General features: G+C 38.7%; 1 protein-coding gene across 3 annotated transcripts in view; it reads right to left on the bottom strand.

The window, feature by feature from the left end:
- Nucleotides 1–14,517, bottom strand: part of pde8b (phosphodiesterase 8B) — a 68,004-nt gene that overhangs the window by 35,150 nt on the left and 18,337 nt on the right. For 2 of the 3 annotated variants that reach the window (XM_003216304.4, XM_062972347.1), the window contains exons 2-4: nt 7,227–7,286; nt 1,719–1,909; nt 1,143–1,202 (exon numbers count right to left, since the gene is read on the bottom strand). In XM_003216304.4, coding sequence (XP_003216352.1) covers nt 1,143–1,202; nt 1,719–1,909; nt 7,227–7,286 — 311 coding nt within the window. The remainder of the gene's footprint in view (nt 1–1,142; nt 1,203–1,718; nt 1,910–7,226; nt 7,287–14,517) is intronic. The other variant, XM_008102925.3, reaches the window with a different exon arrangement.

The following is a 14,517-nucleotide window of genomic DNA, read 5'->3' as shown; positions in this document are numbered from 1 at the left end:
GTGTGGGGGGGGGGGGGGGTGGTAAAAAAAATCCAGAATGATAAGATGCTAAGGGTATATGCATTTTTTGGGAACACTGCACACATAGACTCACATTTAAAATAAATTCCTTCCTTTCTAAATACTATTATTTTTACAAACATCAGTAAATGTTCATCTTTCCTTTCAAAAACAAATCCCTGAAACAAAATTCTCACCCATCCCTACATATACATACTCCATTAGTAAATAAGAAAGCATCAAAAAAAGTATTTGGCAGTAGCTCATTCAATTTTCCAATGAATATCTGTTTTCCAGATGTACTCCTTGGTTTTTCTTTTTTGTATTGCCAACGGAGCCACACAAGATTCAAGCATCTCCATTGCATGGTGTACACAGGATAAAGACATCTCAATTGCATGATGTACACCCTTCATAAGCTTCACTGTGCTTCTTCCTAAATATAATATTCTTGCAACCCCTTTTTCAATTACATGCTAACTAGGGAAGATATAAATTCTAGCCCTACAGATATGAAGGGCAGTACTTTGGGGAAAGGCGTCTGATTTGCTTAGACTTTTGGACAAGGGTGAAATGTCAATAATACAATGAATAACTATGTTATGAAGAGAATTAATCTTGTCTGCCATTCTCGTTCTATGCGTATTGATGATGAGATTTTCCTATGAGACTTCTGTTTAATACTTACATAGTAAGCCATCAATTATTGTGGGGGTTAGCGGCGCAATACCCACATGAAAGTGGAAAACAACAGATTTAAAAACCCACTGTATTTTTAACCCAAGAGCATATCAGTCTGGGAATTTGTCAGTCCTCCAATGCAACTCTATAGCCAATTTCCAATTTGCCCTGGAAGACTTAGAGATTTCCAGAGAGCAAATTAGTCAAATCCATGAATAATCAAACCGGCAAGATTTAAACCTGCAAAAGTTAATGGTTGACTGTACTTATAAAAAAATCGAATAGAAAGCTCTAAAACGATTTCTGGAAAAAATATCTTAGACCACCTATATTGTTTTGCATTATAATGAAATATTTTTCCACAACATGTATGAAAGGTCATTTATGAACATTTTAAAGGTTAAGAATAACCCATCTGCTTAAAAACCAGTATTATCAAGATACACTTTCAAACAACTTACATTTGTGGAACAACACCTAGTATTACAGTATGTTCTGCAGGCTTTGTAGCACGAATTGCCCTGAAATTAGAAAATATAATATCCAATTACACAATTTTAAGTAACACATAATTCAAAAAGCTACAATATGCATCCACTTGTCTCTACACTTGTATAACAAGACTGTTACTAAGCTAAATGTGCATTTAGTTCCCTATAACATTTCCATTCTCAGGAACTAAAGCAAGGTATTGATTTGGCTGGTACAGCACTGTTTCCCAGATTTCAAGCCTTCCTTTATGCCTATTATTCCTGCCATCACAAGTCTTCAGTCAAAAAGGCCATCAGACTGAGTAAAGTGTTTCTTTATACTAGAATGTCCTCCACATAAACCCATTGCATCTTCTTGAGATTTAGCTTTTGGTTATTCTGTTTGGAAGAATATGCAATTATGTGACACCTCCCTGCCTGCCTGCAATCTAAAATAGAACAACTCAGGCACAGATATATTGCTACCATTGTAGCAGCAAGTGGACGTAATAACATTGCATTAAAAATTCAGTTCAACAAGGCTCATATGGCGTGAAAGATAATTACCTACAGATGGCTTCTGCATCAAAGTATTTGGAGTTTCTATGATCTATGACTATTATTTCATGGTGTTTATCAAGAAAGCATTCAAGTGCTGATTCTGGCGTCCGAGCAATGTTACACCTGTATCCAGCTCTGTCACAAGCCCACCAGAACCCATCGCTCTGTTTGTCTTCTTTTGCAAATATCAGTAATACCTATGGAATACAAAATACAATCTCACATTGCAATTAAAACAAGCCCTCATACTTCATATTTCAACCAATGATGTTTAGCATTAAAATATTTCAATGCCTTAAAAAATGATTACAACCCCATCCCGCCTTACTAGAAAGCAGCAGAATGTCATCAGCACAATTGTTTAGCAACTTGTATTTGGAGAAAAATAGAACTATTAAAATAATCAGCAGAAGCATATTTCTGATTACAAAATAGAGACCATAGTCCAGGCAAATTTTGGCCCTCCAGGTGTTTTGGACTTCAACTCCCATAATTCCTAACAGCCGATAAGATGGCTGGGATTTCTGGGAGTTGAAGTCCAAAGGACCAAAGTTTGCCCATGCCTGCCATAGTCAAAATATCAGTAGAAGACCTATAAGTCAAATGGCTGAATGGTCATTTGTTAGGGGTACTTTGATTGTGCTTTCCCTGCATGGCAGGGGGTTGGACTAGATGACCCATGAGATCTCTTCCAACTCTATTATTTTAAGGCACCTATTAAGGAATTCAAGCTTTAAAATCTATAAATCATTAACATAGTCAGAATCATCTGGGCCATAGTACTTCCATTATTGATATCTGCCTTGTTGGTATATAAACGGCATTGAATGTTTGCCACATATGTATGTTCTGTGATCCACCCTGAGTCATCTTCGGGGTGAGAAGGGTGGAATATAAATGCTGTAAATAAATAAATAATAAAGCTGGACATTAAAGAAATCTGGAAAGGGAAAAATCAGCTTATTTGTAATGTAATGTTAGTTCTGTGGATACCATGAACCACCAGAAAGACAAACTACTGGGATTTTCACTAAGAATCAAAATGACAAAATTGATGCAATCCTATTTTGCACGTATGAAGATGACTCACTGGAAAAGACAACAGTGCTTTGTAAAGTTCAAGGAAGAAGAAAAAGAGGAAGGCTGTATTACAGATAGGTAAAAACTCAACTAAAGAACCCACAACTCTGTGCTTACATGACTTCAGAAGGGCTGTTACTAACACAGTTAACAATAGGGTCTTCTGGGGGCTCACATTTATTTTTGTTATCGTTGTGTGCTTTCAAGCCATTTCTTTTCCCAGCTCTGGTAATCCTAAATTTGGAGAAAGTTTTGTACCAGAGAGCAAGCAATTAACTACCAATTAACAACTGGTGGGATACAAACCATCAGACCTATTCAATTTTCAACAGCCTTTTCATAGAATCATGGAGTTGGAAGAGACCTCATGGACCATCCAGTCCAGCCCCATGCCAAGAAGCAGGAACACAACAATCTCTGCTTATTCCTCTTTTTCCTTGAATCTCCCTATCTCAAGAATAACCCAGCTTTCTGATCTGCTAAGTGCTGTGGTTCAGTCAGATGAAGATGGGGGGAGGGGGGGGGATTGGGGTTTCATAGCCTGGGAGAATGATAGACGGTTCCTTAGATGAGGAAAAGAATGGGATTTCAGAGCAAGATTCTATCTGTGCGATGGAGTTTGAAAGTGGAACTGTTTTGGAGCACAGCAGACAGGGAGAGGACTTTTTACCCACAAGGAGCTTAGAAACCCCCGATAATGACCTGACAGACCAAGATAGCTTGTCCGAGGGAACAGCTGGGTCAGGCGGGATACCAGGCTGAATCTGAGGGGGGAAAACATCAGGCACAGGAAATCCAAATGGATCCGTGAGAAAGTTGTATAGAGAGAGGGACCTCAAGATGAAAGAAATGCTTTCATATTTTGCAGAGAGCATCTCATTGAGATTTTAGATCAGGCAACGCTGCTGAATAGTAAGAATGTCCAGTTCATGTTTTACTTCCAGGGATTTTTTATTCATGTTTTAAGAAGTTCTTATAGCCTTAGTTCTTTTGAATTTATGATCATGTTTTGATTCTTGTTTTCCTTGGATTATGCTCAATTATGATTCTTATTTTCCTATATTCTTTTGGATTACAGTAGAATCTCACTTATCCAACATAAACGAGCCGGCAGAATGTTGGATAAACGAATACGTTGGATAATAAGGAGGGATTAAGGAAAAGCCTATTAAACATCAAATTGGGTTATGATTTTACAAATTAAGCACCAAAACATCATGTTATGCAATAAATTTGACAGAAAAAGTAGTATATGCAGTAATGCTATGTAGTAATTACTGTATTTACGAATTTAGCACCAAAATATCAGGATGTATTGAAAACATTGACTACAAAAATGCGTTGGATAATCCAGAACGTTGGATAAGCGAGTGTTAGATAAGTGAGACTCTACTGTATTTGGATTATTGTCTTTGAAATGTTTTGCTTGGGTATGGGCGACACACTCCACCTGGATGTTACCGCACAATAAAGGACACCACACAGTATGTGTTTTGGGTATAAACTGGCCACAACATTTTATTGGATACAGGAATAAGGGTTGGCTGCCATGCATGGGTCCTGGATCAATGGTCAGCCCAGTGCTGCTCGATCCCAGAAACAAATCCAAAGGCGCGACCGAAACCAGACCCGGTGATCGGTACCAAAGCGCCGCCCAGTGTCCGCGATGCTACTCCCTCCTCCTGCCAATTGGGGGGGGGGGAGTAAGCATAGCTGATCCGGGGCCCATGCCACACGCCAAAAACAGAGTTGTGACAAAACAAACATTGAATAACGATAACAATAACAGAACTGAATGCAGGGTGGGTGGGATGGCAAGCAAGCAAGCAGCCGAATGCTCCCCTCTGCTCGTCCCCTGGGTTGAGCAGCAGTGGGGCCCGCCCCTCCTGAAGTGCCTGTCCAATGGCAGGCCGGGGCGGACCCAACTTGGATTGGTCCAGAGGCCTGGCGGCGGGAAAGTTTCCCGCCGCCCAGTGGGCCTCTGAGAAGAAGACTTCCCCGGTGGCCGCCATGACGGGGGCGGGGCGCCCCCCCCCCCCTGCAACCGGCTTGGCCTGGTAAGTCAGGCCATGCTTTCCACTCCTCACCAGCTTGTTTGGGGTTTTACATATTGACTACCTTTTCTGATTACCTGTTGAATTTTGCCTTCCTTATTCTTTTTGGAGATTTTCAACCTTTTTAATGTACTTTTTTCAATAAACTGTTTTACTACTACTGTACTGTTGGATTCCTGGTTGGTGCTAAGGACAAGGTGAACTCTGTCTGGGGTGCAACACTAAGGAAAAGCTTGTTACAGTAACAATTCCAGCTCTTTACTGTAAAGGCTGATTAAATTCTACAACATATATAAGCAGTCTTTACATTATATAGCCAGGCGGAGAGGCCATGCTATGTTTGACAACTTAACACAATTAATCATAGCAGCCTATCATTAACTTATAGGAAGTAAAAAGGAAAGCCTTCAAAAATGTCAGCTTCAGTTTCCATATTGTTTGCCAAGAATCACTAAAGTTACCCTCCTGTAAAGTAAATGTCAAAGGTTGTGAAGTCCTATTTCTTTCAAATGAATAGATTGTCTTGTTCATTTCCTTGGTACACCCTGCATAGATTAAGAAAAGACTGATTTTAATATTTTTATGTGTTATGCACATAACCATGGTGTTGCCATGTGAAAATAAACACATTTAGTCCATGGGCCTGGCAAGGTGACCCTGATTTCATTTTATCTGAACTGCTGATTTCCCAACAATAAGTGATATGATGATTAATGCTACCATTGTAGTACCATGTATGTCAGCATATGACTAATCTAGTCAGGAAATTAGGTGCTTGAAGCTGCTTATAATCAACTGCCCCATGCAGACTGAGGAATCTGAAAGAAGTTTTTGAAAAGTAACTTTTAAAAGCTCTGGTTCTGAATCTAGACAGCACTTGAGAAAGAGCTATGCAGAAGAATTCTATTAAACATACTTTGTTGTAAATGGGCTTGCACGAATGAGTTTTCTTGAAACAGCTCAGAATTGCCTGGAACTATGCTCATTCGTAAGAACCACGCACAGTTTTGTATCATGATACCAATGTTATGATTTTGGGGGAACGGGGGACTAGCCCAAACAGTGGCATCACTAGATTGCTGTCATGCAGTACCATAACTCATTGTGTCATTCCCGTGGACCTCTTCCCATATTAGTAATTTTTTTTTGTTTTAATGCTACTCATAAATAGCAATTTCCATTTATTACTGAAGGTAATGGCAATAGTAATGATTTAATCAACTAACAAAATTACACCTTTAAATTACAAGATCATTCATACACCCTTAATTCACATTTACATGATATTCGTATCCTTTGGACATTCCCGAAATGACACCTTGTGCAACTTGTTTTGAAAGCATGCCAAATTGCAAAGCATTAAGAAGAAGCTCTGGAAACTATACTTCTTAGCAACAAGGACCACCAAAAGTTAACACGAGGAAGAGAGACAAGAAGGAAGGCTTGGCTAGCTGGATACAATGCCAGGGATATTCTTTATTTAAAAAAATAATACATTTCTGATGAAACAGAAATGTTTTATAGGCAGTCATTTTGGTGTCACACCTCTGATGGTACCACATGGTACGGTCCGCAGCTTCCACATCACCCTAATGACACCACTGGGACCAGATCTTCTCTGGCTTCCTGACTGAAGCTCCTTCTACACTGTCATATAATCCACATTATCTGCTTTGAACTGGATTATTTGTCTATGTAGCCATATAATCCAGTTCAAAGCAGATAATCCAGATTTTATATGGCAATGTAGAAGGGGCCAGATTTATTTTTAAATAGCACAAAATACATGAGTACTAACTTTGTATTGCTCTTAAAGCCATAAGTCTAATTAATATTAATTGAAAACCCGTGAAACAACAAGGGAGCGAAAAGTGAACCGCAAAGTAGAGAGGGAACACTGTACTGTACTTTAAGCTACACTGTTTCCATCAGACTGTTATAATAAGTGCACTGTGTTTTCCTCCTTCAATAGCTGGTGGTGGTATAATCTCTTTATAGACAGAAAGCCTAATAAAAAAAACAAACTAAAAACTAGAAATGGCAGGCAGTAACAATGTAAACATTGTGCAAACTCTAACATACTGTTGAAAAATGGCTTTAGTAGGTTTATATATTTCTAGAATGAAGCAAGTTAGTTCAGAATTTGAACTTGACACAATTTCATGAATATTTTGAAACACAGGCTAACAATGCAAACAATCTAATGTTAACTACTAGCTCCAGCATCACAAGAATACTCACATTTGTAAATGTTCCGCTCTTGTCCTTTCCCCCCATATATATGAAAAAATATATACTTCTGGAGTCAAGAACTGCAGGTGTCGGTTGACTTCTAACTTCAAACATATCAACTGCTGCTAAAGCAAAACCGAAGTCTTACCTGAATGGGATCTTGTGTCAGTCTCATGGGCCCAATTTCTGTCTCAGTAGCTGAAGCCTGCTAAATGAAAGCAGCATGTAAGATTTATTGTCAGCTCACGTTAACAGCATTTTGTTGAAGAGCTTAAATAAGGCAATGAAAACAGTTTACTTCAATAAATAAATCACTAGATATGCTTTACACTGGGTCTTGATGATACATGGCATTGCCAAGGATGCATGGATTATCTATTTCATAAGGCACAGGAATAACGTTTGGGCTTACACTGCACACAAGTGTAAGTATTACTGATCCAGACGGCTACTGTAGTTTCTACATTTAGTAGATGAGCATACATTCATTACTTCAAGGGTCACAGCAAACATCCATAAAGCCCCCCCCCCCCAAAATGACAGCTAACTTAAGGATATAACTTGCCTCTAAAACAAGGGTCCCCAAACTAAGGCCCGGGGGCCGGATGTGGCCCTCCGAGGTCATTTACCTGGCCCCTGCCCTCAGTTTCATAATATAATATATTGTATATACATATAATATTGATAATAATATTATAATGTAATACAATATAACAGTAATAATAATACCATATAATAATATTAATTATATATTCTATATTACATATAATATTACTAATAATATTACAGTATAGTGGTATAGTTTAATATAGTAATAATTAATGCTAATATTGTGCTATGCTAATAATATAATATATTGTATGTACATATAATTTGTAAGCCACTTTGAGTCCCCTTTGGGGTGAGAAGGGTGTGATAAAATTGTAGTTAATAAATGCAGTAAATAAATAAATATTAAATAAATAAATTTTAGACTTAGGCTCGCCCAAAGTCTGAAAGGCACACAATAACAACAACAACAACAACAACAACAATCCTAATTTACTTGACTATCTCATTGGCCAGAAGCAGAACCACACTTCCATTGAAATCCTGATAAATGTATGTTGGTTAAAATTGTTTTTATTTTTAAATATTGTATTGTTCTTTCATTGTTCTTCTTGTTGTTGTTTTGCACTACAAATAAGACATGTGCAGTGTGCATCGGAATTTGTTTGTATTTTTTTTTCAAATAATAATCTGGCCCCTCAACAGTCTGTAGGATTGTGGACCGGCCCTCAGCTTAAAAAGTTTGAGGACCCCTGCTCTAAAAGATACTTCATCCTTACAATTAATACTGAATATCTTATAATACTCAAAAATGGCTCCTTCTTCAAAAACTTGATTTACCATTATATAATTTCAATATGAATTTAAATTCCAGGAAAAAGCACTCAAGAAAACTCATGCAGGATGCATGAATGCTCAGCATGTCAACCCCTGGCCCAAGGGTCCCTAAATTAAGGCCTGTGGTCCAGATGTGGCCCTCCAGTAATTTACCCTGCCCCACCCTAAACTTTAGACCAGTGGTTCCTAACCTAATTTTGACCAATGACCACTCTCCAATATTAGTATCAAAAGGGTTATGAATCAGTTTTTGGTCAATTTTTAGATTTGGTTTGGTTTTTTGGGGTGCTGATTCAGAAAATTGCATTGGATAGACCACATCAGCTCTAGTTTCTGATACAGAACATATGCCATCCAGTAGTCGCCATCTGCTCGCCCGAAGAAAACCATATTTAATAATCTAGAGCTGATGTGGTCTATCCAATGCAATTTTCTGAATCAGCACCCCAAATAACCTCAGGAACAGGCCTAAAACCGAAGGCACCAAGAATTTTTTTTTGGTTGAGCTGTTTTAGACCAATGATCTTATCCCACCCTGCTTCCCCCCTGTTTTCTCGCCATCTCTGTACGCTGGCAAAACAGAGTCCCACAGAGACCATCCTATGACGCACAGCCACTTCCGGTAGCTATGTGTGGAAATCCATCTTCCCAACATGCAAAGAAAATCAGAAGACTTCATTTTGAGCTGTCGGGTCTTCCTTGGCTCCTGCTTGAAGACAGCGGCAGAGAAAAGCCGGAAGAAGATGGAAATGTCATGGGATGACTGGCCATCCCCGAAGATGACCCTTGCTGGGTATCTTAAGGACACTTCCCCCCACTTTCCTCCCACTTCCCTTCTGCCCATCGGATAAGGTCCTTAGGGTCATCCTGTGCCTGAGATGACTTGAAGGTACACAACAACAAAAATCCGAATTAACTATCTCATCAGACAAAAGCAGTCCCATACTTCCTATTGAAATACCAGTAAGTTTGTTGGTTAAAATTGTCGTAAGATTGTACTATCCTTTTATTTTTATTTTTTTACACAAGTAAGATATGTGCAGGGTGCATAGGAATTCATTCTTTTTTTCAACCTATAGTCTAGCCCCCCCCCCCCCCAAACAGTCTGAGGGAGTGTGAACTGGCTCTCTGCTTTAAAAGTTTGGGGACCCCACCATAGCCTGATTCTTGATTAATGATCTGTCGCAAGCCTGCTTCCTGAGTGGAATCTACGAGTAAATGTATTCACTTTAATATTTATATTCTCTTCAGTTGAGCTCTCTCAGTCAATTACAGCGTAAGTACAATACAGATAATTTCCATGGATCTTAAGTGCACTTGATCAACACTGTCAACAATGCGTGGAAAAGTATTTACCATAACTACAGTTTGCTAGAACGGCACTTCAAAGAGTCGTGACTGCACTATACATAGCAATGTGACATAACGCTGCTAAATGTATGTTGACTTTTGTTCAACTTTTTAAATTAATATTATTTTGAGATTACCTGCACCAGCTTTTCCTTAAGGGCAGACTTTACTTATTGTTAAAAGATAAAAATACAAAGGCTTAGCCTAAGGACTCAGGACAAATATGCCATAATGTACACTCAAAACAAAACAACCACATGCCAATGTGAGATATGTGGGTTTTTAAACTGAAATATAATAGTTTATATAAAAAGGAGAACTAATTTTACCCTCAACCTCTAGAAAAAGAGCCTCTACGTGCCTGGCATTTGAGGTAAATGTGACATTAAAAGCTACCAAAAGGACATTATATTTAAACAGAAAACTGTTCCCATATATTAGGGCTTCTCAAACTTTACCCACTTGTAACCCCTTTCTGCCCAAGAAATTCTGATGTGACCCCAGGTATATAAAATTACTGATAATAAATGTGTATTTGCAGGGCTTGCTAAACAGGCTGGTTTTCCTTTTTGTGGAGTATAGCTGAAGCATTTTCTGCAGAGATCACTGTAAACACTGCATGTTGTTGGTAACACATTTGTGTAAATGTAAGTGGCGTTCAGAAACCTTTTACTGTCGCCAAATTTCTCTTGACCCCAACATTAAGCTAAGGAAGCCCTTTTGGGGTCATGACCCACAGTTTAAGAAGCAGGGGCAAATAATAGCATCTACAGCATCCACAAATGCAAAGTATACTATTAGCATAGCACACAGTTACTTTTCATAAGTAATCGTGGCACTTTTTATTATGAATCCCCAATAGAATTACATTAAAATGTCATTGAAAAGTATTAATTATTTGCTTCTTCATCTCCAATATCATTGTCATAATTTATTTTACTGAGTGCCATCAGTGAACAGTTGACAAAGGAAAAGAACAACAAAAAGAGGACAGGAAAAAAGACACAAAGACTGATTGAAATACAGCAAGATGCAAAATTCAGTAAGGCTTTAAACATTTGAATAAAGTGGAAGCATACATTGAATACTAAAAGGAATTAAGTAATATGAAAAGTGGTGTTACATGATGAAAAATGATGGCCTAAAAAGATCTTTGCAGAAGAACGTTGAGTAGAAACAGGACTAAGATGAGATTTTTTTTTCATGTCAGGAGCAACTTGAGGGAAACTGCAAGTCGCTTCTAATGTGAGAATATTGGCCATCTGCAAGGACGTTGCCCAGGGGATGCCTGGATGTTTTGATGTTTTACCATCCTTGTGGGAGGCTTCTCTTATGTCCCTGCATGGAGCTGGAGCTGATAGATGGAGCTCATCTGTGCTCTCCCCGAATTCAAACTGGCCACCTTCTGTTCAATAACCCAACCTTCAGGTTAGCAGTCCTGTCTGCATTGTACGACCAAGAGCACCACAAGATGAGATAATGGAAGGCCAGTCAAAGGAAGATTACAATAATCAAGGTAGAAAATGACTAAGGCATGAACTAAAATGTTTGCATAGGAAGTAGATAGAAAAGGTCTGATTTTGGAAAAATTGTGAAGAAAAAAAGTACCATGATTTCACTACAGTCTAAACATGATGCGCTTCCTTCACAGGATAGATGGGAACATTATTAACAGTGAGAAAAACGATAAGGAGTTCTGTCATTGCCATATGAAACTTTAGGCAATGATGAAGCACCCATGCCGAGACAGCTGAAAGATATGCTGTTTTACAATATTCAACCTCAAAAGAATATTCTGGAGTGCAGAAATATAGCTGAGTATCTTCAGAATAAAAATGATATTGAAAGCCATAAGAAGGGGTAAAATTACTCAAAATTTAAAGAGAAAAGAATAAAAGCCCAGTTCAGAATCCTGTTGAGCCCCAATTGAAAGGGGAAAAGAAGAAGCCTCCAGCTAGCACATTAAGTGAAAAGAATAGATAAAATATTAACCAACTGAGGACTGAATAAAACCTAAGCCATGAAGGAAATCCAACAGAACAGCATGATCAACTGTGTGTCAAAGGCTGCAGAGAGATCAAGAAGAATAAAGGCTGAATACAGGCCTTTTAATTTGGCATGCAGGAGATCATCTCCTAGCGTGCAAAATGCAAAATCTAGATTGAAAAAGACCCATTACAAAAATAGAAGAAAATCAAGATGATGGACACTTAGCTCCCAACATTCATGAGTTTGACATCCACAGATTTGGGTTGTGAGTTTTCCACCGCCCCGTCAAAGCCAGTCACAGTGGATAAGATTTTCCACATTTGTGTGGGTTTTCTGCCACAACCCCTGAGAATCTGGGGGGCCATCGGTACATAATCAATCACCATGTTTGAAAACATTTGGAAGTAAAGGCACCTGAAAAGTATGGCAATAATTAGGGAAAAAATGCATCAAATGAAGAAACGGAGGCAAGTAGAAAATGAACTTGTAGATAAATAATAGGGATAGAAGAGGAAATGGCAGTGATAGCAATCAAGAAGCAAGAAGACAGCAGGTAGAAGAATTCAGACATCAACATTTTGGATAGTTCATCAGCCAGGATGGGAGAAACCAGAAAGAGCAGAAGCAACAGACATTTGATAAGTTAGTAATGAAGGTGATTCAGAAGTAGCAAGATTAGAAAATGGAATGTGTAGTTTCAATTGTAGTATTAAAGGAAATCACAAAATCATTGGCAGAGAATGAAAGAGGCTTTAAAAAAGAATTAAAGGCAGAAAGGTTGCTGTTTAAGATTTTAGTTACTTTAGTAACAAGATTGTTACAAGCCACTGGCCTATCTATATCTATATAGTAACAGACGTGAATGTTTGTATGTAAGTATGTATGTGGGCGACAGTGTATTTTTCTGCCCAGGGCCCAAACTTCCACAGAGCACTGTGATCCCCATGAATTATGGACCTGGACCAAACTTGGGACATGGCACCCCCCCCCCCCCCCCATGGTGCATTTTACATCCTGGTGAGGATTGGGGGAGGAGGGAACACGGATGATGGAATTTGCAGCCCATTCACCTGCTTCAACAGACCACTGCGACCTCAAAGAATGACAGACCTGGACCAAACTTGGGACACAGACCTCCCATGATGCATGTTATGTCCTGGTGAGGTTTGAGGGAGGATGGACTATGGATGATGGGATTTGCAGTACCTTCACCCACCTCCAGAGACCACTGCAACCTCCACCAATGATGGACCTGGACTACACTTGGGACACAGACCACCTCCCCATGACACAGTTTAGGTCCTGGTGAAGTTTGGGGGAGGATGGACCAGGGATGATGAGATTTGCAGTACCTTCACCCACATCTAGAGACTACAACTAACCCCATCAGTCATAGATCTGCATGAATTTCTAATGAGTTGATTCATAACATCCGTAAACAAACAATGGCTTTTTAAAATGACCTGGGAATTGCTGGGTACCCTAGCTAGTGTTAAATAAAACAGAGCTACATGGGAGAGCCAAACACATCCTATAACCTTCAAAGCAACTAAAACACAATTATCCTCCAACAGGAATGAATTTATCCATATATTTGTTTGTTTGTTGAATTATATGGTTTTTTTTGTCATAATACAACCAAAATGTGACATGGATATTCTTTTGTTTACTCAATCAGAGATAATTGTATATTGAAGCAAGTTATTTCTAAGATTTGATTGCTGCAACAAACATTAGAACAGCACTTTCCTGACTTTCCTTCAGTACAAAGCCAGCACTACCACACATGGCTCTACATTAAAAACTGGGAGGGAGGACAACAGATCGCTTTCCTACCATTTTAAGGACATTCTGCTTCTGAGATGATGGCCATGATAATGGCAATGATTGGCTTTGGGCATGACACAGTCTCCTACCCAGCCACCTCCTACACTGAAGGAGAATACATTTCTGCACATTATAAAACCTGTCCTTAAAATACAAAGGGATCTAGGCAAGCAAAGAACACTGAGACTAAATTGCTAGCAATTTAAGGCAACTCCTCAAAATAGCAGGCTAATATCCGTCAGAGTGATTTAATGGAATGAATGAGGCTCTTTTCTATGCCTGGCATGAAATGACAGAAGAACACAGCATCCCATTAAGAGCTATTGTATGAGAACATAAAACTTACTAGAAATGCATTATCATAATAATGCCTTAAGGTGAAAAAAATCACAAGGAAGACAGATTTATTCTAGTTTAGGAACTGACTTAAAAATCTGATTCCAGACATAATTTTAATCTGTCCATTACTTTGACTGAAATAATAGACTGTTCTCCAGAAGAAGTGGGAAATCACTTATTCCTCATTTATATGGCAATGCTAAATGCAGACAAACCACATATATCACTGCCCATAAATCAATCTGAACTTCAGTAAAACCCAACAATGCAACCAAGTGCAAAACACAGCAAATAGAAAACCAGCCAAGCAGCAAAGTTATCCTTTTGTTTTCATCATGCTCAAGATCTCTTGATTCAGATTTATTGTGGTGACACGCCCATCAAAATATACATAAGGCCCTTTTATGTTCCATTCCTTCCAGTTATTACCTTGACTTGTACTGTGCTGTACTGGTTGAGCATCCCTTATCTGGAATTCCAAAATAGTTCCCATAAGTGGCTGATAATTTGCTTTCTGATAATTTAATGTACAACATTTTTGTTTCATG

Source organism: Anolis carolinensis, chromosome 2 (genome assembly GCF_035594765.1).
Source record: "Anolis carolinensis isolate JA03-04 chromosome 2, rAnoCar3.1.pri, whole genome shotgun sequence".
NCBI classification, from domain to species: Eukaryota; Metazoa; Chordata; class Lepidosauria; order Squamata; family Dactyloidae; genus Anolis; species Anolis carolinensis.
The sequence above is the reverse complement of the archived record's forward strand: the minus strand, read 5'-3'. Positions and strand labels throughout refer to the sequence as shown.